At 54.0% G+C, this 20,637-nt stretch overlaps 3 protein-coding genes across 7 annotated transcripts in view; all 3 read left to right on the top strand.

The window, feature by feature from the left end:
* Positions 1-5,776, top strand: part of MAP3K14 (mitogen-activated protein kinase kinase kinase 14) — a 40,612-nt gene extending 34,836 nt beyond the window's left edge. Inside the window, exons 11-16 of one of the 2 annotated variants that reach the window (XM_036997071.2) lie at positions 113-263; positions 1,762-1,929; positions 2,140-2,246; positions 2,647-2,791; positions 3,664-3,764; positions 4,118-5,776. In XM_036997071.2, the coding sequence (XP_036852966.1) occupies positions 113-263; positions 1,762-1,929; positions 2,140-2,246; positions 2,647-2,791; positions 3,664-3,764; positions 4,118-4,282 (837 nt within the window). In that variant the 3' untranslated portion in view covers positions 4,283-5,776. Of the gene's footprint in view, positions 1-112; positions 264-1,572; positions 1,930-2,139; positions 2,247-2,646; positions 2,792-3,663; positions 3,765-4,117 lie in introns of both variants that reach the window. The other variant, XM_036997070.2, reaches the window with a different exon arrangement.
* Positions 5,777-6,360: 584 nt separating this feature from the next.
* Positions 6,361-15,883, top strand: SPATA32 (spermatogenesis associated 32). Of its 4 annotated transcripts, none has more exons than XM_017645145.3 (5): positions 6,361-6,731; positions 12,987-13,041; positions 13,892-13,946; positions 14,233-15,158; positions 15,766-15,883. In XM_017645145.3, the coding sequence occupies exons 1-5, from the start codon at positions 6,719-6,721 to the stop codon at positions 15,848-15,850; spliced, it is 1,134 nt and encodes a 377-aa protein (XP_017500634.1). In that variant the 5' UTR covers positions 6,361-6,718; the 3' UTR covers positions 15,851-15,883. The 4 variants fall into 4 exon arrangements, 3 of the variants coding, with proteins under 3 accessions (XP_017500634.1, XP_073091815.1, XP_073091814.1); XR_012130813.1 differs by having other exon boundaries at positions 6,571-6,731; positions 14,233-15,394; XM_073235713.1 differs by having other exon boundaries at positions 6,712-6,731; positions 13,892-13,959.
* A 1,535-nt stretch (positions 15,884-17,418) lies between these two features.
* LOC108386994 (uncharacterized) lies at positions 17,419-20,620 on the top strand. Its single transcript, XM_073232903.1, is given in 8 exon segments — positions 17,419-17,779; positions 17,893-17,946; positions 18,766-18,918; positions 19,274-19,345; positions 19,430-19,550; positions 19,785-19,963; positions 20,065-20,345; positions 20,382-20,620. Coding segments are annotated over 8 exon segments (1,449 nt in total). The 5' UTR covers positions 17,419-17,424; the 3' UTR covers positions 20,616-20,620.
* Positions 20,621-20,637: the final 17 nt, after the last annotated feature.

Here is a 20,637-nt window from a genome sequence, read left to right as displayed (position 1 = left end):
TGACTGACCCCAGCACAGCAGGGTGGGGGTAGGTCAGGAAGAGCAAGAACAGAAAGTGGCCGCTGGGAAATGAGGGGGAGGCACACCTTACACGTTGCCTCTTGACCCCCAGATTGCCAGTGAGCCTCCGCCTGTGAGGGAGATCCCACCCTCCTGTGGCCCTCTCACAGCCCAGGCCATCCAGGAGGGGCTGAGGAGAGAGCCTGTCCACCGAGCGTCTGCAGTGGAGCTGGGGGGGAAGGTCAGCCTGGCGCTGCAGCACGGTAAGAACCCTGTGCTGGCTGCAGGGGCAAGAGGCGGCTGAGTGGTGTAGTGGTCAAGGGCAAGGCACGCCACCTCTCAGAGCCTTGGTTTCCCATCGAGAGCTTGGAGGTGACACCAACCTAACTGTCGGGCTTGGTAGGAAGACCAAGGTGATGTGAGTGGAAGTACCTCGTGCTACACCTCAAGGCAGAGACAGTGCTCAAGAGATGGGGGAAGGGCTACAGCATATAAAGGGGGCTCGGACTCATTAGTAATCAGCAAATATGAAATAAAGCCAGGTATCACTTTGCCACCATTTGACTGGGAAAAATCAGAAAGTTGGTAACACCAAGTGCTGGTGGGAAGGTGGGGCAGCAGCCCTTGGGGTCTGCTGGGGGGCACCTGGCAGCACTTGGGCAGACATAGTGACCTGTGGCCCAGCACTCTATCCTGGGAGCGCTGCCAAAGAGACTGTCACGAGATCCACAAGGGGTTATGTGTGAGGACGTGCACTGCAGCATCATTTGCGAGAGGGGAGTTGGGTGCAGATGGGTGTCCCTCCCAGGAGAGAGGAGAGGCCAAAGGCAGGGATGCCCCATGGAGCACCCTGCAGCAGTTAAAGCAACTCCATGTTCACCAAGCAGCCTGGATCTTAAAACCACAATGCTGGGCAAAAAGAGGACCAACAGGGCAAGGCCTGGAACATGATGCCCTCTTCGTATTTAAAGATTGATAAAAGCAACACGCACTTTGCAAGAAGGTCCTCAAACCTGGAGTGACACATGGAACATAACAGAGCATCACATGGGGTGGTCAGAGGAAAGGCAGTGGTTATGGGAATGAAAAAGGAATAAAACAGGAGAGAGACCTTGTGTGGCCCACCACCCCAGATACAGATGAACAGCCCCTTACTCCAGAGAAATGGTGCCTCAGGAAGTACTGTCTGTTGGGGGGCAGTGGGGGGCAGGAAGGGAGGGAGGGTCAGGGAGGCCAGTTTGCCTGGGAACTCTAAACTGGTGTTACCCCAGAGCTGTTTTAAATCTTCTCTTTACTATTAATGTTCACAAAATCCTTCTCTGGAAGCAACTCTAATTTTTAAATTTGCAATTGTAACCTAGAAAGAAAGTAGAATAAAGTAAAAAATACTGCCCTATTCGCATTATAGGAAGCCTCCTACAGAAGAGACGTCCTCCAGAGACCACACACCACCCTCCTAAATTGTGTCCCTTAGTGAGGAAAGAGTCCTCCCTCCCTGGAAGGGCTGCCTCCCTGGCCTGGAGTGTGTGCTGGTCCGCTGTCTCCTCACCACATGTGCTCTCTGTTTTGTAGTGGGAGGTCTGAGGAGCCCGTGGAGAGGGGAGTATAAAGAGCCCAGACGGCCACCCCCACAGCCAGCCCATGTGCCAAGCCATGCCCGCTCTCGCCAGACCGTGCACGCCCAGCCCAGGGAGCCGGGGCCCCAGCCAGCTGAGGACACAACAGGCGGGGCCCCTAAGCTCCAACCTCCCCTACCCCCAGAACCCCCAGAGCGGAACAGGTCTGCAAGCCTGAACTGGGCCAAGGAGGAACCTGGGACGTGGGAACCACTGCCCCTGTCCTCCCTGGACCCAGCGCCCCCCAAAAACCCCAGCTCACCAGAGCGGAAGGCAACCTTCCCTGAGCAGGAACTGCAGCAGCTGGAAATAGGTATGGGCAGCCATAGCTGTGGCCTCTGGGTCCCTGGGTTGGGGCCTGGGCCCCCACCAAGTCCAGTGCTTCATCCTTTTTCCAGCCAGTGTGAGTTTTCCTCCAGCCCCTCCCCAGAGGTTGGCTCCTGCAGTCTGTGCAGGAAGAACCCTGACAGCACAGCCAGCCCCTTCCCAGGCGTTCACAGCCACCTTTGGCTTTTCTCTGCAGAATTATTTCTGAACAGCCTGTCCCAGCCATTTTCTCTGGAGGAGCAAGAGCAAATTCTCTCGTGCCTCAGTGTTGACAGCCTCTCCCTGTCAGAAGACAGTGAGAAGGTGAGGTGGCCATGGACCAGGAGCCAGGGCACAGAGCAGGTGGCTTTGTGTCCAGCCGGTGGATGGGCTATGTGCAAGGAGTGGGTAAAGGGAGGGTGATGGGGGTCACCTTTGCTTCTGGGAGGGGTCCTCACCAGGGCAGGTGGTCCTGGTTTCTCAGAATGAGACAGTCCACCTTCAGCACACCGGGGGGTTAGGGCCTGTTTGGCTACAGGATAGTGGGGAAGAGGCTTGGACTTCAGTCCCCATAGGTACACTCCTCACTTCCTCCAACCCAGGGGCCCCTCATGGCCTCAGCCCCCCATTTAGCCCCAACAGGCCCACAGAGCCATGCTCCAGCCTAGAACATGAGCAGTTCTGAGCCCAGGGGCCTGAGTCTGTGCCCACCTTGTTGTTTCAGAACCCATCAAAGGCCTCTCAGAGCTCACGGGACACCCTGAGTTCCGGTGTGCACTCCTGGAGCAGCCAGGCAGAGGCTCGCAGCTCCAGCTGGAACATGGTGCTGGCCCGGGGGCGGCCCACTGACACTCCGAGCTATTTCAATGGTACAGTCCAACACGTGCCTGCCTAGCAGCTCCCACAGCACCTGATCCGCCTGGGACTAGGGAGTCTGAGGGGCTTATGTCCCCCTTCCCCTCACACAGTGGGGAAGAAGAGGAAGGCACCAGACACCCAGTACGTGCAGGGCAAAGGCCAGGCTCATGCAGAGCCTTTCCCACTGCCTCTCGGGAGCTGCTGATGAAGTCCCAGAAGGTCCCTAGCTTGGCCCAGAGAGCAGTCCCTCCTAGCTTGGAGTCAGGAAAACTGAACAATTCATGTCTTCTGAATAGAAAAGGAAGACAGGACCACATAAGCATTTTAATCAAGAACTCAGCAATAGGTTTGCTGGGACCCTCTTCTGGGATTTGAAGACAGATGATGAGAAAGAGCATAAATAAAGCTTTGTTTTCAAGTTGGTTGCCTAGGTTATGTTGTGATTTTGATATAACAAGGGTTTCATCAGCTCAGAGTTTCATCAGCTCATATCCCAGGGCCAGTGTGACTCATGGCATCAAACCCTCAAGGCCTGGCCAGGAGCCACTCCAACTCAGGGAACATTACAATCCAAGCTGCCCACAATCTCATTTGATACTTATAATTTAAATGTATCTTTGTTTCCAGTTCCTTGCTGCTTTGTGTACAAGTTGGAATACTACTTCCCCATAGAAGCCAACCTTAGCTCTCAGCTTTGTGCAAGCCAAATTCCAGATGTTGATGGAAAATGGCTAGGAAGAGCTAACAGGCGTATAACATCAGGGCCAGCCCAGTGTAAATGTCATCTCTGCAGCTTCCTCACAACCGACCTGCTTTGCTCTGCACAGGGCTCCCGTGGGAGCCAGCAGCTGCTCTCCTGACAGTCACCCTGCCTGCCTTCTAGGTGTGAAAGTTCAAATACAGTCTCTCAATGGTGAACACCTGCACATCCGAGAGTTCCACCGGGTCAAGGTGGGAGATATCGCAACTGGCATCAGCAGCCAGGTAAGGGGACAGATCCACAACTAGAGGCAGGGTCCCAGAAGCCAGTAGCCCTGGCCTAGCCCTCCAGGAGGAAGGCTTTCGACTTAGTATAAGTGGCTCCATAGGGGGTAGTTGGCCTTGGAGGTCCCGCAGGGTCTCAGGGCAAGACTGGAAGTGTTTGTTGAGTGGCCCTCAGGACCTACATTTGGGCCAGGTCTTCAAGGCCTCCAGAATGGAAGGCAGGTAACTCCCTCAGGGATGCCTGCCTGACTGGAGATGTCTCAGCAGGGGAGGAGACTGTCAGCTTTACACTTCTGAGTAGCTTCTGAGCCCCACGCCACTGTCTCAGGCCCACTGGTTTTCTCTGCCGCCAGATACCAGCTGCAGCCTTCAGCTTGGTGACCAAAGATGGGCAGCCCGTGCGCTACGACATGGAGGTACCAGACTCAGGCATCGACCTGCAGTGCACCCTGGCCCCCGATGGCAGTTTCGCCTGGAGCTGGAGGGTCAAGCATGGCCAACTGGAGAACAGGCCCTAACCCAGCCTTCCACCACAGCTCTGCTCTGCCAGAAGCAGTCTTCCTCTGGTGCTCAGTGCTGCCCCTGAAACATGGGCTCCGCCTGCTCCCGGAGATCCGCCACACCCTGGCTCAGCTGGGACCAGGGGCTGGCAGCAGCCAAGTGGGGGTTAGCCAGACGCCTCCCAGAATTTCCCAGCTGTGCTCTGCCTGACCCCACCCAGAGAGCACCCACATGAGGAGGAGGAAGGCAGGAGGCCTCTTCCCATGGGAGCACAGAGGGTCTTGTCTGCCCTGGCTTAAACAAGCTGGCCTGAGCAGTTTGGATTGGCCTGAGCAAGTGCCCCGACTTGCTGGCAGTCGGGGGGAGGGCAAGCCCCTTGGGTGACCTCCATGCAGGTGTGAGGGGGCTGAGTGCCCAAGGACCCACACCTAGTCCATCACATGACCAAGGTGGCAGGCATGCCTGCCCTTGGGTTAATGGGGGGGCCCTCTGACCCCCTTGCCTGGCCATCAAACCCCCTCTTCGGTCTAGAAACTCTTCCAACAAAGTCAGGGAGGGATGCCTTGACTGGGAAGTCTCCCTGGGAGGACACACCACACTTTTCAGGGTGTTGCAACACAGGTCCTGAGCTGACCTTAGCTTCAGTCAAGGCCCAAAGAAGGTGTTGAAGTGAAATGGTTCTCAAGCCCCAGCCACGTGCCCATTTGATGCTGGCCACCTGTGTTCCCCAGAGCAGCAGGCCCAAGCCTCAGCCGCAGGCCCATCACTGCCCTGACTAGCTAGCACTCGGTGTCCTTCGCTGTTAAAGGGCAGGGTGACATGAGACCTACCTGAGGGGCACATCTGAGGCCGGGGCATGATAATGCGAAAGAAAGCAGCCATGTAGGCACTACTGTTAGCTGGGCCACAGCTTTCAACACTGAGCACACCAGCTTCCGGAAACACAGCTCAGGTACCACATGTGCTGACCCTGCCTGGCGCCCCCCTCAGGGGCATGCCAGCTGCGTTTTGCACTCGGACAACCTCAAAGCACTTTCATGGCCGCCCTCCAGGAGGGCAGGTCAGTGGCTCTTCATGAGCACAAGCAGGAGATGGGATGAAGGGACTCAAGTCTTGACCTGTTTCCACATGTGTAACCCCTCAAACCTCCAGATTTCTTTACGATGAGCCCCCCCAACCCACCCATTGCCCCAACCCAGTTTCTTCTTCACAGGGGAGCTGAATCAGGACTCATGTAGCATTAATCAACTGTGAATCATTGTGGGGTGAGGGGCCTGCTAGCATCAGCTCCTGGGGCAGAGGAGGCGTCCCCTGAGATCCTTCCTTGGGAGACGCTCATCCCCATGTCTTGCCAAGGTGGCCTCTGTCCGGCTGCCCACATCGAGCCATACTGCTCCCCAGGGAGAGACCCCCGCCCCCAGCCCCTAGCCTGTGAAGAACCGCAGCCTTGTTACCACAGAGTCCGGGTTATAGAGAACTCTGTAAGCAATAAAGTTTGGGGTGATGACTAATGTGGTTGGGCCCTGGCTGTCTGCACTCTTCCCACCTGCTTGCTGCACCTCAGATCCTAAGAGCTGCCTCCCTTTGCCTTCTTGATGGGGTCTTGTCAAGTCTGCCCCTGTTTGGGGCAAGGACTGTTTTCAACCCTTGAATGGGGCCGCTTTTCCCGCCACTCCTCCCAGAGGGAATTTCCAGTCCCATCTCTGGCCTATCAGACTAGTTAGGCGAGATGCCCCACCTGGTGGCAGCAGGGAAGTCCCTGGCCAGACACTGCCAGGCTGAAGCGGGGGGAGGCCCCCAAGGCCCAGGCACTGCCAGGCCTGGATAGGTGTGGGCATGCCACAATGCCCGGAGCCAGGACCCATTCCTGACCCTGTGGTCTGGACTGCCGGCCCTTCCAGCCGCCCCCTGAGTGCACTGAGCAGAGGTGACAACCCCGCACCGTGGGTTCCTTGGTCACAGGACAGAGGCCTGTCTGAAGGTGGATGCCACCAGCACACAGGGTGCCTTGTCTCATCTGGTTCTACATCTGAAGCTGTGCCCAAGCAAGTGTGACACTGTCATACATCTACACCGTGGAGTAAAGGCTGCAGGTTCAGCCGGATCTTGGACGGGTCCTGGGCACACGGAAGGGGCAGTGGCAGGGGCCTGGCCAGCCCACTCCAGGCTTACCGGTCGCCGCCCTCCTCCGGGCCGCTGCGGGGCGGGGCGGGGCAGCCTTCTCTAGGGGACAGCCCCCAAAGGCCGCGCTCACCCGCGCTAGGAATCCTGAGCGCAGTGCCCTGCCCGCGGGGGTCGGCGGGGACGTCACAAGAGATGGCGACAGCACAGGCGCCAGCGGCCCCAGCATTCCCACCGTTCCCGTTCGCACAGCCCCAACCCAAGAGCGCGGTGGAGGCGGAGGGGCAGCAGCCACCAGCCCGTCCCCGCCTCTGGGCAGAGCCCCGGTCAGCATGGGGGTGACAGGTGGGAGCCGGCGGGCGCGCAGCGGGCAGGGCGCAGAGGGGCGGCGTTGTGGGGAGTGGCGGGTTGGGGCGGCGGGCGGGAGGGAAAAAGTGAAAGTGAGGGGAAGGGGCGCGGGGCCGACGGTAGACCCGGGGCCCCTGTCCCCGCTCCCTAAGGCCCGGGCGCCTGAAAGGAAGGTCAAACCCAGCCAGACCCATCGCCACCCAGGCGCGGGTGAGGGGCAGGTGCCATCCGAGCTAGCATACCCAGCCTCTGCCGGGTGCAACGGGCAAAACGACTTATAAATTATCCTAAACTGCAGATAACCCCCAAATTCACATCCAGGTGTCCCTGGTTGACGCTTGGAGCTTTCGCAGGGAGAAGCAGACTGCTTCAACATTTACTGAGCGCCTCCTTTATGTTTGCGCTCTTCTCAGTAAGCAAAGAGTTGCCCCTCCGGGTCTTGAGTCCCCCACGTTTCTGATAATGGGGGCTCAGAGTACCACTGAAATGGGGGGCTTTCTTCTTGGGACCTTCTCTCCCACGGAGGATACGGGCCAGCATTAACACGTGCCAAGAACCAACAACCAAAGAGCAGCTTTTCTCCTTACCAAAATTTGTAGGGTAACAAATTTTGTCACAAACAAATGTATGCAGACACCTTAAATCACTCCTCTGGCATTTATTGCACCCCTTCAGGGCTTACTCTTGTGGTAGGTCCTGAGTCTGATGAGTTAACTTTAAAAATGTAGCTTGGACAGCTAGATATGTCACAGATATGATGACACTGGAGATGTGAGTTGAACTATCAGGCATGAGTAGGATTTTGCTTTCTGTGTATCAGAAATAGCATGTACAAAGGCACTGGGGCACTAAAGGGTCTGCCATACTCTGGGTGGCTTGAGCTTGGGGCAAGGCAGGGAGCTGGATACCAGAAAGCAAAAAAAGAAGGCAGAGGTCAAATGATGCAGGATCTTTGAGGCCATCCTACAGTCCGGATGCAACCAGAGGCAGGTGTGAGGCAGCAGGTTCACTTGGGTCATTGAGAAGACCAGGTTGGGGGACAGAGGAGGGGAGGAATGTGATTGTAGAGGTCCTTCTAGAAGCCTAAAGAGATACAGACAGCACAGTGATAAGCATCATGGGTTTTGGGGCCCATCAGACCTGCATTCAAGTCATGGCACTGGTCTTAATAGCTATGTGACCTTGTGCAAGTTTCCTCCTCTGTGTGAGGAGAGTGGTGGCAGTTTGTGCAGAATGACTAGAGGACTGATCATGTGCAAAGCACTCCGCCTTGAGCATCAGCGTGTGGTAAGCCCTAGGACTGTGCTGACTTTGGCGTTGGGAGATGAGACAATGCAGTGAGACTGGAGAAAGGGATGAACACAAGGTCAATCTCAGCAGTTTGAAGATCAGGAGCTGAGGGGTTGGGGGGGGTCACAAATGATCCAGGTTTCAAATTTGGGTAATAGGATGAGATGAACCAGGGAGAGGGGAGAAAGGGTTATCAAGAGATGAGAGATTAGAAAAGAGAAGGGTCAGACATCCACATGGGTCTAGACACACAGGGTATGAACTTGAATTAAGAAATGAAGGCTAAACTGCAGGGTTTGGCAAGATGAGAGGAAGGAGTTAATGTCTTTGTGCAGATTTTTGCTGAGTATCCACCTTGTGCTAGACTCTGTACAGAGGACCAGAGATTCAAAGTGAGCAACCCAGGGGTGACTAGGGGAGGAGTCCCAAGCCCAGTGCCACCGGGTGGAGTCCGGTAGGCCTCCAGGAAGAGGTCAACCCTGAGCACCATCACAATAAGGAACAAGGGATATTTCAGAGAGAGGAGACACCTCAGGCTCTGACAAGAGGGAGGTCCCCTTAGGGAGAAATGTGCAGCTGGTGGTGGGAGTTTGAGTCCAAAGCTCAGAAGTAGGAGAACTAAGCCTGGAGGGTTTTCTGAGGTTATGGCCACAGGCTTGAAAGCTCCCAGAGGGCAGAGACTGTGCGTGTTCATCACTGTGTCCACAGTCCCTAACACACTGCCTGGCCTGTAGCTAGGGCTCACCATTTTATTTTAATTTTATCAAAAAAAATATGTGTGTATGGTTAAATAGTACTGAAGAGCGCTTATTCAGTGATGGAAAGCAAGAATCTCCTATACCACAGCCCCAGTCTCACTCCTCAGTGCCACCACCAGGTTCACTTGAACTCTTTCTCTGCCTGGTTACCTTCAGGTCTTTCTTGATTTATCAGTTCTAGACATTACCACCTTCCTGCTCTACCACCTTCCCCCTCCTCCCAACATCGATTTTAGATCTGCTGATACCTTTCTAAGTTGAATATACTTTATTTTTCATCAACTTCAGACACTATCTTGACACCCACATAGTAAGATGAAGTCTTTAGCGCCCCTACCTTTCCCTTCAGCTTTCCTCCCTGCCTTCCACCTCCCGAAGACTCTAACCTATATATATATATATATGTATTTTTTTTAAATATCAAGGTTGGTAATATTTACATTGTCCCACAGCTCAAATTATGTTTTCCAAATTTTGTCTATATGTTGGCTCTAAAAGTTGGTAAACAGGATTTACATTATTGTGACTACGTAAGTACTATTCACTGCAGATAGGACAGATACCACAGTTTTGTTTCTCAAATAGCTTTTTGTTTTTCCTGGAATTTCTAGTTGCTTTTTCCAGGGTACTCTGGTTTTATCACAGTCTTAGTTTTTATCAACCTCTACATCTAGTCAACTATTCTATCAGGTTTGCTTTATTTTATTTCATCCTTCAGCTCAAGTAAAATTTGATTTCTCTTTGTTTCCATGTTCTCTATTCTTTCTGGATCTCCTTCCTGTAACTCAGAACTAGACTTCCTATTGATCTTTTTCTCTCACTTTTTCTTGATATATTTTGGTTCCACTTTTTGGGAAGATCCTCGGTGTTTCATTTACCAGTTCTGTTTGCCAAAAAGCACTTTATTTTCCTAATTCTTTTTAGTAGCATCCCTATCTTGTTTTGTTGGATGCGATATATATTAATGAGTATCTTCATCTCCGAATCTCTGAAGATAGTAAATTTTTCTTTAAGGTACCTTCTGTTTCCCAAATCACCTCTGGTACTCTGGAGTCATCTTTTCTCTGGGTCTGTCAGTTGCATGTTAGTGGTTTCCTCAAATACCTGGTGGTACTTAGTTGCCCATGTTTAACAGTTAGCAGTGAAATCATAAAAACCTGATTGGAAACCTGTGGCTCTGCAACTGATTGCCTGGCTGATGTCACTTTAGGGTGATCAGGCAGGAATCAGACATATCTCTGGCTGATCCAAGAAGATCCACAAAATTGATAAATCTCGAGCCAAACTGGAACAAAAAAAGAAATTACCAATATAAGGAATAAAAAGGTGGCAGCACTACAGATTCCACAGATATAAAAAGGATAATAAGGAGATATTGTGAACAACTTAGGCCAATAAATTTGACAACTTAGATGAAAAGGACAGATTCCTTAAAATATACAAACTCCCAAAGTTCACTCAAGAAGAAATAGGTATTCTGGAAATAGATGATGGTGATGGTTGCACAATAATGTGAATGGCCTTAATGCCACTGAACTATATACTTAACTGTATTCTTAAGAAGACCTTAAAAGGGCAATTTTATACTATGTATATTTCACCACAAAAAAAGAAAAAATAGGCTAAACAGCCCTGCATCTATTTTTTTTTTAAGGTTAGATTTGTAATTAACAGTCTTCCCACAAGGAAACTCCAGGCCTAGTTTCCCAAGCTTCATTTTGTAAATTCTGCCAAAAGGAAGGAAGAAATAATACCAGTTCTATACAAGCTCTTCCAGAAATTTTAATAGGGAATATCTCTCAACTCTTTCTACGAGGCTAGAATTACACTAATATCCAAACCTGACAAAGACAGTATAAGAAAATTATACACCAATATACCTCATGAACATATATATAAAAATTTTCTAAAAAGTTACCAAATTAAACTCAGCAATGTATAGAATGACCAAATGAGATTTATCCTAGGAATGTAAGGCTGATTTTAATATTTTAAAAATGATCCATCATAAAAGACTTATTTTTAAAATATAACATTATTCATATGTTAACATAACATGTTCTATATAGCATATATATTAGAATCTGAAAGAAAAACCATATGATCGTCACAATAAGTGTTGAAAAAGTATCAGAGAAAATCCAACAACAGTTCCTAATTAAAAACTAAGTAAATCAGGGATAGAAGGGAAATTCCTCAACTTAAAAAAGAACACCAGTGACAAAAACTACAGCCAGCATCACACTTATGGCGAAATACTGAGTGCCTGCCCCCCGCGCTCTCAGTTCTGTCCATCCTGGTACTGGTGTTCTCAGTGCTGTCAAACAAGAGAAGGAAATAAGAGACATCCAGATTGGAAAGGGGAAGTAAAACTGTCTTGAAGGACACACATTATTGTGTATGTAGAAAAACCTTATGGAAAAGAAAGAAGAAAGAAAGGAAGGGAGGAAGGAGGGGGAGAAAGAAAGAGAAAGGAAGGAAGGAAGAAAAAGAAAGAATAAAGAAAAGAAAAAAGGAAGGAAGGAAGAAGAGAAAAGAAACTAGAAATAATAGGATTTTAGGGTGATTTCAGGGTTTACAATTCTGTATACTAGCAACCAGCAACTGAAAATCAAAATTATTTCATGCCTACAGAATGTCACTTGACTCCCTATAGAACATTCCAAAGTTAGGCACAAAGTCCCCAAGTTGAGTCAACCTCAGACTTTTGCTTCCAATCCTCCAGTGCTGCTGAGGACAAGGGCCAAGATAGCAGCAAACTGCTGACAAATGAGGTTCACACCATAGCACTTTCCCTTCTTATCCACAGCCAATGGCTGTTCATGGAAGGATTAAGGCCGTGGGTGTTAATTAAGTTGCCCAGAGAAAGTCTGCAAAGCAAGCAAAGCTCTGAGATCAGAAGCCTGGGGAATAGCAACACTTGCGGCCCGTGGATTTGAGAGACGGGTGAGGGGGGGAAGCCAAGGGAGCGTGGTTGTTGAGACGGAGGCTCTGAAGAGAGCACTGAGCTGACGGTTGGGAGCCTGCCCATGGAGGGGGACCCCTAGCCTGTGGAGGGGGCCCCTAGCCCGGCCCCCCAGCTGATCCAAGATCCCCAGGCCCAGGCAGAACATGGATGTGCCCACATTCCAGTCCCAGGACCAGCCCCACAAGGACCCTCCCCAGCCTCTACATCTCTAGGAAGAGGCGCGTTCTCATCCTTCCGATGTAGTCCTGGGAGCAGTTCTTCTCAGCCGGAGCCAAGGCGCTCATTTCCTGCCACACTCCAGGCTCATGGGGACCCAGCTTGCCCATTGCCTTGATGGCCCAGCATCAGCCCCCATCTGTACCTCAGGTAGCAGAGAATGGGATAGTGTGGTGGCCCCACCTCCAGAGAATGAAAAAGAAACTTCTGCAGTAAAAGACACAAGTCACCAGAGAAGGGACTGGAGTGGGGGGATCTCTCCTAAGGGATCACTCAGTCTCCCCTGCAGAGGGAATTGGAGCTCATAAATTACCAGACAGGTGTCAGCATCACCTAAATACCTGGGGTGAGAACCGTGGCCTGACCTGGGGGATGGACAACCCAGGGTGTATGGGGTGAGATGCCTGAGGAAGAGAGGATGGTCTTCAGGGTAGGAGATGCCAGGATTTGGATGAGAGAGAGATATTGGGCCTGGCCAGAGAGACTGGAGAAAGGGGCCAGAGAGGCAAGCACAGAGAGAAATGAAGACAGGCCAACCAAAGCATGATAGGGTCCCCACAGTGACAGACTCCTGGGTAGGACAGCATGCAAGGCAGTGAAGAGTCAAACTTGTGTTCAAGTCCTGACTTCAGCAGTGATGAGTTGAGGGACCTCGGACAAATGAATCTCTTCTCATTTGTTATGTTGAATCAATGAGAGAAAGCACAGAAAGTGCTCTGCCCAGGGCCTGGGCAAGTAGTACTCAATAAATGGAATGAATTCTCTTAGCACCCATCCTTACGCAGCACGGGGTGGAGGAAAAGCAGTCATGGCAGGGGAAGGCAGCAGATAGGGCTGGTGACACAGGCCAGCGAGAGCAGGGACAAGGGAGGGCGGGAGAAGGGTGGCAAGCAGGGTGGTAAGGGACAGGGTTGGAGGGAGAAGGTGGCTAGAGCAGCACCCCTGGCCTGGGCTCTAGAACCCCTCAGGGATGTCCCCCCACCCTCAGCAGCCTGGCCCTCACCTCCTTCTCCTTGCCAGGTGCCAGTGGATTTCCCTGCTGTTGCAAGGAATCGGTGGACATTGTGGAAACACAGTGAGACCTGGTCCCCATCATCCAAGGACCTCCCCTAACCCCCGGGCCACTAACCCTTACTCCTTCCACCACTGCCAAGCTTTCGTGTGCCTCCCCTCCCCATCCAATATCTCCCTCCATCTTGCCTGTTTCCAAAATCTCCCCAAGGGCAGTATCCACACCAAAAGGCCATAGTGGGTGGAGGGGGGAAGAGAAGGGAGGGTCCTATCGCCCTCTTCTGCTTCTGCCTACAGACCCTGACATTGGAGGACTGGGGTGGGGGTGGGGGTGGAGGGGTGCCCATGGATGGGACCTGACCCCTTAGAGCTGTCTAAGGTGGGCGTGGGCAGGTGCCCGAGGAAGGAAAGGAGGTCACAGTGACCGAGCGCTGAGGGCAGGAGCCGAGATGGCAGCGAACAGCCGACCAGACCGAGGGAATCATCCACACATACACACACACCCCTCTGCTGGAACTGGGCGGGGCAGGCGGGGGACATTGCTCTGGGCTTCTCCCTCTGTGGGGAGCAGCTTTCTGGGTAACAATTCACTGGGTGAGCCCTACTGGCTCACTACAATGCTTGATTAAAATGAAGATTATTGGGCCTCCTGCCGACCAACAGGATCCTTCTTTGGGAGCAGGGAGCGACTTGGTGAGCTCTCCAGGCACTTCCTAAACTTGCTAAGATTCAAGAATAGGACTCCAGAATGCTTGGTCAGAGTGGGGACAGCCCGGGGAGTGGCTGAGCTGGGGGCACTGGCCAGCCCCTGTCCAAGGCAGGGGGCCTTGAGGGCCCCAGAATCCCCTTCCCCCAGGAGCCACAGCCCCCAAGCCTTGAAGCCCTGTTACCCACTCTGTCTCCTTCTGTCTTAGGGGTAACATAAACCAACACGGGTTCCAGCTGGTACCAGACGAAGATGAGATGGAGGTATGGGGAGCTGGTAGGCAAGGGGCAGGGTTCTTTGAAGCCCATCTTCACTAAATCCTTGACAGGCCCCTAGTCCAGGCCAGGGTTAGCACAGTCATGCTCACCCACCCTTACCATCTGCTGCAGCCTCCCTGCCCCAGGCAGGCTTCTGCAGAGGCAAGTTAGGGAGGAAGTGAGCAGTAGGAAAGTAGGGCAGGGAGGGAGGGAGAGGGGGCGGGGCAGGGAACGGCACGAGGGAGGACCTCAAGGGCAGAGGCCTCCTCAGCTTTCAGTTGACACTTTTCAGCTGGATAACGAGTTGCTAGAGCTGGAGCCCCCAGACCAATCGGACCTGAACGTAGACCCAGAACTGGAGACGGATGTGGAGCCAGAGCCTGAGGATTTGCCGCAGCCTGAGGCTGAGCTGGATGTGGGGCCCAAGTTGAAGGCGACTCCCTGTAATGAAGACCCTTGGCAGCAGGAGTATATGATAGAGCCCCTCCTGCCCCACACAGAGGGGCTAACTCTAAAGGACATCAACCAGTGGAGTATGAGATCAGACTCCAGCTACCTGAGTCCCACAGAGGAGGACCAGTTGTCCACCAAATACCATTCCATCTGTGTGCAGACCTCCAAGGACCTCTTCTGGGCTGACAAGCTCATCCAGGCCTCAAAACACAGCCTGGAACGGGCAATCAGCACGCAGCCTGACAAGAACAACACAGATAAGAACAGCCACCCGGACCAGCAATCAGTCCCCACGGACCCCCTGTGCTCCAAGAAGCAGCTCCAGAACCCCAGCGCCCAGCCAGCTCCTCCCACCACAGACTCCCAGCAGCCGCCCAGCCCTGACCTGTCCTCCTCCGATCTCCCACCTGCCATTGGCCTGGCAGACCTAACCACCTTCATGTCTTGCCTGCCCGTGGCCGCCTCCAGCAAGATGGACCTGCCCAGTTTGGAGCATGTGATCGAAGCTCCATCCCAGAAGGCCATGGACGGTGCTGCCCAGCCAGCTCTGGAACAGCCTGGGCAGGGAAAGCTCAGTAAGGAGTCGTTAAAGGAACCTCTTGGAGCTGGGGAGCAGCAGAAAGCTTGGAAGCAGGAGGACAAGACCTTCCCCCACACTTACCTTGACTTCAGCAAGCTGGGGATCAAGAAGACCACCACTGAAGGGGAAGTGAAGCTTCTCCAGTCACCAACCATGTCCCTGCTGCCACAAGGAGATATGAAACAGTAAGTGAGACTGGCCCACAGCTGCCCCCAAAAGGCGGCTGCACTAGGACGTGGACCCCCTCCTCACACAGCTGGGTGGGAGATGGGAACAGTGGAATGAGGGACTAGGTAGGGGATGGACCAGGCCGTGGCGTCTCGACCTCAGTGACCTCATAAAGGCTGCTGGAAACAAGGTTCCAGTGGCCTGAGGTGCCGTGCTGAGGCCAGAGCTGGAGGCGGCCTGAGGACCATGCAGGGTGAGCACGCCAGGGCTTGGGCAGGGACCTGGGTTCAAAATGGGGCCATTCCAGCATGAGAGAGCTTCTCACCCGGAGGACACATGGCCTTACCATCCCTGGGACTGCTCAGGCTAGTGCCTGCCTTGCTGAAAACGTGACAACCCCAGCCCTGGCTCAGGACACTTCCATCTAGCAGAGGATGAGAATGAGGGTTCTCCAGCACCCCTTGCTTTCTGGTGACGAATGGACCCAACAGGTCAGCTGCCCAGCAGCAGGCAGCAGGAAGAGGCCTTCATACACAGCACCCTCCTCTGGGGGTCCCTGGACTCACCCCTCTCCCCTGACCCTCCCACTGAGGCCCGAGTGACACTTTCTTTTCTACATTACAGCTCAGTGCCAGAAATCAAGAAAGTGAATCCATTATTGCTGAAAATCCATTTGAAGCTGTCAAATTCCCCTTCCCCAGAGAACTGACTAGACAAAACCAATAAAGCCTCCAGTGCCGGCCTCCTGATCAGAGTTTTTGTGCGAACACACCCAGCCCAGTGAGCTCACCGGGCTGCAGTGCCCTGGTCTCTATTTTTTAGGGATGCCATTCCCTTTTATGGCTCCCCAGCTCCACCAGCCCCACCTGGCCCCTGAGAACCCTGTCAGCCCTGCTTTGCCCCCCTAGTCCCCATGGGTGGTTCCACTTCACTCATGCCTGTTCAGACCTCTAAGCCAGCCACAGACACTCCTGGCTAGTCTTAGGGGGGCTTCAGTTCCTCAGATCAGGAAATGGGGTGTCTTCTTGGCCTTCAACTAAGCTCTTCTGAGGAAAGAGTGTCCTGTGGGTGGGGCCGGGCAGGTGGAGCTGAGCAGGTGTGCAGGGGAGTCCTCCCTCCCTCCATGGGGAAAGCTTGGCCTGGGGAAGGGATGTGTCCAGGGGCTTGAAGGAGGGGAAGAACGAAGCCAAAGGACTAGCCCTCCAGAGTCCCACAGCCTTGAGTTGGAGGCCCCTCAAAATGTAGGGGAGAGCCCATGTGTAATGGTACACTTCCACATGCACACATATGCGCACACACATACACACCACCAGCTGACCAGCACACCACACATACAGGCACAACACAGCCACACATACAGGAAGCACGTTCCACCAGACACATGTACTAAACAAACACACAAAATGTGTTGGGGGAGGATGGACAATGTGGGGAAGCTTCTGGAAACAGAGAGATGGCAGCAAAAGAGGGAAGGAATTTGGAGTGCTGGGGTGGACATGGCAGTGAGGAGAGAAGTCGGGGAGGAGGAAAAGGAGGAGGCAATGCCATGCCTTTGGTCCTGGTCAGCTTTGAAATCCACTTGGGCCAAGGCTCCCTGTCAAGGGGAAGCCCAGTCTTGAAGATTCTCACGAGCCAGCCCTGCCTTGATAGGAGCTCAGAGGAAGGTGCCCAGGGCCTCGGAGAGGGGCTTAGGAAGGGCTGAGCAGTTAAGACTGGGCCAGGGCCAGAGGAGAAGGGGGCAGGAGGCTGGAAGGCGGTTGGAGGAGATGACAAGGTGATGTAGAGGTGAGGCGCTGGGGAGTGGCTGGGTCACTGGGACCCATCTTCCTGAAGTACTTTTTAAAAAGTGTTTTGTGGGCTTGCATTGTTTGGAAGAGGGAACCTGGGGTAAAGTGGGCCATAGCCCACCTTGGGCTGGACACCTCCCACCCACTCTGACTGTGGGACTCTCAGGCCTGCTTCTCCCTTGTTGAGATGCCTTAAGGGAGGCAGAAAATCAAAAGAACAGAGCAGCAGATTCCCTCACAGAGAGGAGCAAGTCTGTGGTAAGGGACATAGTGCATCCTTGGCAGAGAGATGTTAAATCCACCCCAATGTCAGCCTGGGGCTGCAGGTCTGAGGCTCTGGACCAACCTCAGAGCATGTGGCTCTCTGCCTTTCAGACAGCAGAGGGCAGAAGACCAAGAGAGCCCTGTCGGCACAGAGAATGTCCAGGTGACCAGGGCTGGGAGAGGGTCCACCACTACTACAAGCTGCTGCCCCCAGAATCCCCTGGCTAAATCTATGTGTGCAGGCCAGTGTGAGGGGACCTGGGAGGAGGTAGAGCTGTGCACAGGCCTGGTCCCAGGGCACCTGGAGTTTGTGTGCTCAAGTGGGCTGGGCCTCTGCCCTGCCTTCTCCCTGCCTCCAAGGCCTCCACGGAAGCCTGGAAGCCTGCTCACACGAGATCCAGGAGAGGAGCAGCCTGGCAAGATGCAGAAAGGGAAGCTGCAGCAGCAGGGCATTGTCCTGCTGACCCAGGTGGAGCCAGCAGCAGCCACGGCCCAGGGGGCTGAGCAGGCCTCACAGAGGGCCAGGGCATTCAAGGGCCTTGTGGCTGCCCATTCAGCACAATCAGGTCCCAGTGCTGGGTCTCAGAGGTGAGGGCAGGGACTGGAGGCCAGGCCTGGGGTGTTGGGTTTAGGGTACTGCCTGCCTGGCCTTGGCATCTCTCTGCAGCAGGTGCAACGACTTTTCCAAATTCTTCCCCCTGAGGCAGCTTTGCAGAAGAGAACTTTCTACCCCTGACAACCCAGCAGCTGACAGGTAAGGACCCCAGGGCTGAGGGCAGGGAGGAAAATTAGGGATGCTCAGGGCAGAACTATAAGGGGCTGTCTGTGCAGAGGCTGGGGTCACTGTGAAAAGCCAGTGCATTGTAACCCTCCCTCTATGCCAGGCCGGTCTAATTTGCTCATCTCCACAATTCCAAGACTCACTGGTGTGTGTGTGTGTGTGTGTGTGTGTGTGTGTGTGTGTGTGTGTGTGTGTGTGTGTGTGTGTGTGAGAAGGGGGTAGAAAGGGTAGATTGGTAAATAGGAAGGTGTTTGGATGATGGATGGATGAATGGATAAAGAGGATAGGAGGAAGGGAGAAGGGAAGTTGGGAGAAAGGATGGAAGAAAACAGTCCTGTAGAAGAAACCACTTCTACATTTGGGGGCCCCAATCCCACCCAAAGATCAGTTCTGAAATTGGCAGGGGCTCCTCAGATAATCATCATCAATAACTTTCAGTACCTGCTATATGCCAGGTTCCACAGGGCTCCAGGAGGCTCAGGGGATTGTCACTCCAGAGCTAGACTGCCTGAGTCCACAGCCCAGCATTGCCCCTACTGTGGTGAGACCGTGGATGTGAATTTTGAGTGTTTTTCATACAAAAGTCTAAATATGAATTTTGGACATGAGAACTGAATAGGCTCTTAACAGGTGCCAACACACAGCAGCCACATTGTTGTTCTTTATATTAAGTTATAATGCCCAGGGGGTTGGAGTGACCCAAGTACTCAGCCCCACCTGAGCTAGAGTGTGTGGATCTCAGGACTCCTGGTTGTGCAGTTCACCTTGCTGCCTGCCGCTCCCTGCCCCCAGCATTCCAGGATATCTTCAAACTGTTCTGCTCCAGCCAGACAGGTACTATAGGCACTGTGGACATGCTGAGCATGAAAGCCACGCTGCACAATGTGGGTATCCAGCTGAGCCCACAGGAGATGTGCGAGGCTCTACAGCAGGCTGACTTGGATGGTGGGTGCCCCCACCCTGCTCTCTTGTCCTCTCTCATCTCTAGTCCTGCAGAATGCTAACCTTGCCTACAAAATCTCTGACCTGGCCTTCTTAAAGTTCCCTCTTCCAGGAAGCCTGCCCTGATCAACATGCCTATCCCATAGACCCTCAACATTTCTGCTGCTTTAATCTTCATCCTAACTTGGGGCTCTCCCAGAGCAAGGGTTCTTTCTCCCGCACTCAAATGGGGTTGATGCTTGGCTAGAGGCAGAACTGGACTCTCTAATGCCTGGAACTGGCAAGCCCCTAATGCATATGCAGGGTAGGGCTTCTGCAGGGGCGGGCACCCCCCAGCAGACCCTCTGTCTATTCCCAGGTGATGGAACAGTGAGCTTCAGAGACTTCCTTGGTGTCCTCACAGACAGCCCCCGCATCCCTCAGTGCTTGGGTGAGGGGCAAGGCTAGTGGGGCAGGAGTGGGCTTGGCTTGGGGGAGGCTCCTCCTTACCCTCCTCCATATGCTCTACCCCCAGGCCAGGTGAGGAACAGCCGGGTCTGTGACCCCCAGGGCCTGCAGACCCTGTTCTGAGAGATGCTGTTCAAGCTGATGAGCCAGGGCTTCGTGCCCTACAAGTCAGTGCAGGAGGTGATGAGGTAAGCACAGCTGTTCCCAGCTTCAGGGCCTAGGATGGGGGGAGCAGCCTCTGTCCCGTGCAGGGGGTTCCCTGATGTTCCTGCCCCAGAGATGGGAGCCCTGAATTCTGGGTCAGTTTCCTGGACCCCAACTTGCCCCGGCCGGAGACAAGTGGCTTCCTGCTTTCCCCACCTGTGGGATGGAGGTGACTGGGAGAGGCGGTGTCTGAGGAAGCTGCTCCACTTTCCTTCAAGCTGCTACTCCAAGAAGCCGCAGGCTCTGCGGCTGCACCGAAGCTGGAAAGGTCGGTCCCGCAGCCCCTGCCGCACCAAGCGCGCTCACGCGGGCCTCACCTTCTTCTGCCAGGCCGCGCGCCTTGGCGGCCTTTCCAACGAGGAGCTGGTGCGCTTGCTGCGCAGACTGCACAAAGCGGGTGCGCCCAGGGCTGGGCGGGACCCGCGGGAGGGGAGTCTCAGTCGGACTTGCTCTCAGGACCGGCCCCTCCTTTACCTCCCACCGGCTGGCCCGCCCCAGGTGCGCGCAGCCCCTACTCTCAGATACCTAACCTGGCCGGGAGGACGCGGCTAGAACGCAAGACGGGGAACGGAGCCCCGAATCCCAACGTCCGACTTCCCAAGTCCTACCAGTCCAGCAGCCCCAGGCTCCGCCCAACCAGGGGCAGATCCGCCAAGGTGAAAGCTGGGGAAGGAGGCGGGGCCGGGGTGGGGCGGGGCCGGAAGGATGGGGTTGGGCAGACAGGTAGAATCGGGCTGCCGCGGAGCGGAGGGAGAGACGGAGTGGGAGCAAGGACTCCCTGAAATCGGAACCAGGCCGACGGAGTAATCTGGGATACTCACTGGCGACTGAGAATAGGGCGGGGACAAGCAAAAGGGTCTGTGTGCCCAGGTAGGAGGCGGGACTGGAGGAAATGGGGCGGGGCCGGCAGAAAGACACTAGAGTATACGCGCCTCTCGAAGTATATGGCTCCTTCTCCCCCAACTCTAGGGCAGAAGCCCTTCTGCCCTTCGCCAACCTGTTTGCAGAGACCTGCTATGAAGAACTTGTACAAGAAAAGTGTTTGCTGAGCGCAACAGGCTGTGCGTGGTT

This window comes from Manis javanica, chromosome 4, assembly GCF_040802235.1.
Source record: "Manis javanica isolate MJ-LG chromosome 4, MJ_LKY, whole genome shotgun sequence".
Taxonomy (NCBI): domain Eukaryota; kingdom Metazoa; phylum Chordata; class Mammalia; order Pholidota; family Manidae; genus Manis; species Manis javanica.
Note: the sequence above shows the minus strand (reverse complement) of the source record. Positions and strands in the feature narration are given on the sequence as shown.

Excerpts from the sequence above, each read along its gene's own strand:
- SPATA32 (XM_017645145.3), top strand. Across the intron at positions 13,947-14,232 it reads CAGACGAAGATGAGATGGAG|CTGGATAACGAGTTGCTAGA; the intron begins GTATGGGGAGCT and ends GACACTTTTCAG. Across the intron at positions 15,159-15,765 it reads CCACAAGGAGATATGAAACA|CTCAGTGCCAGAAATCAAGA; the intron begins GTAAGTGAGACT and ends TCTACATTACAG.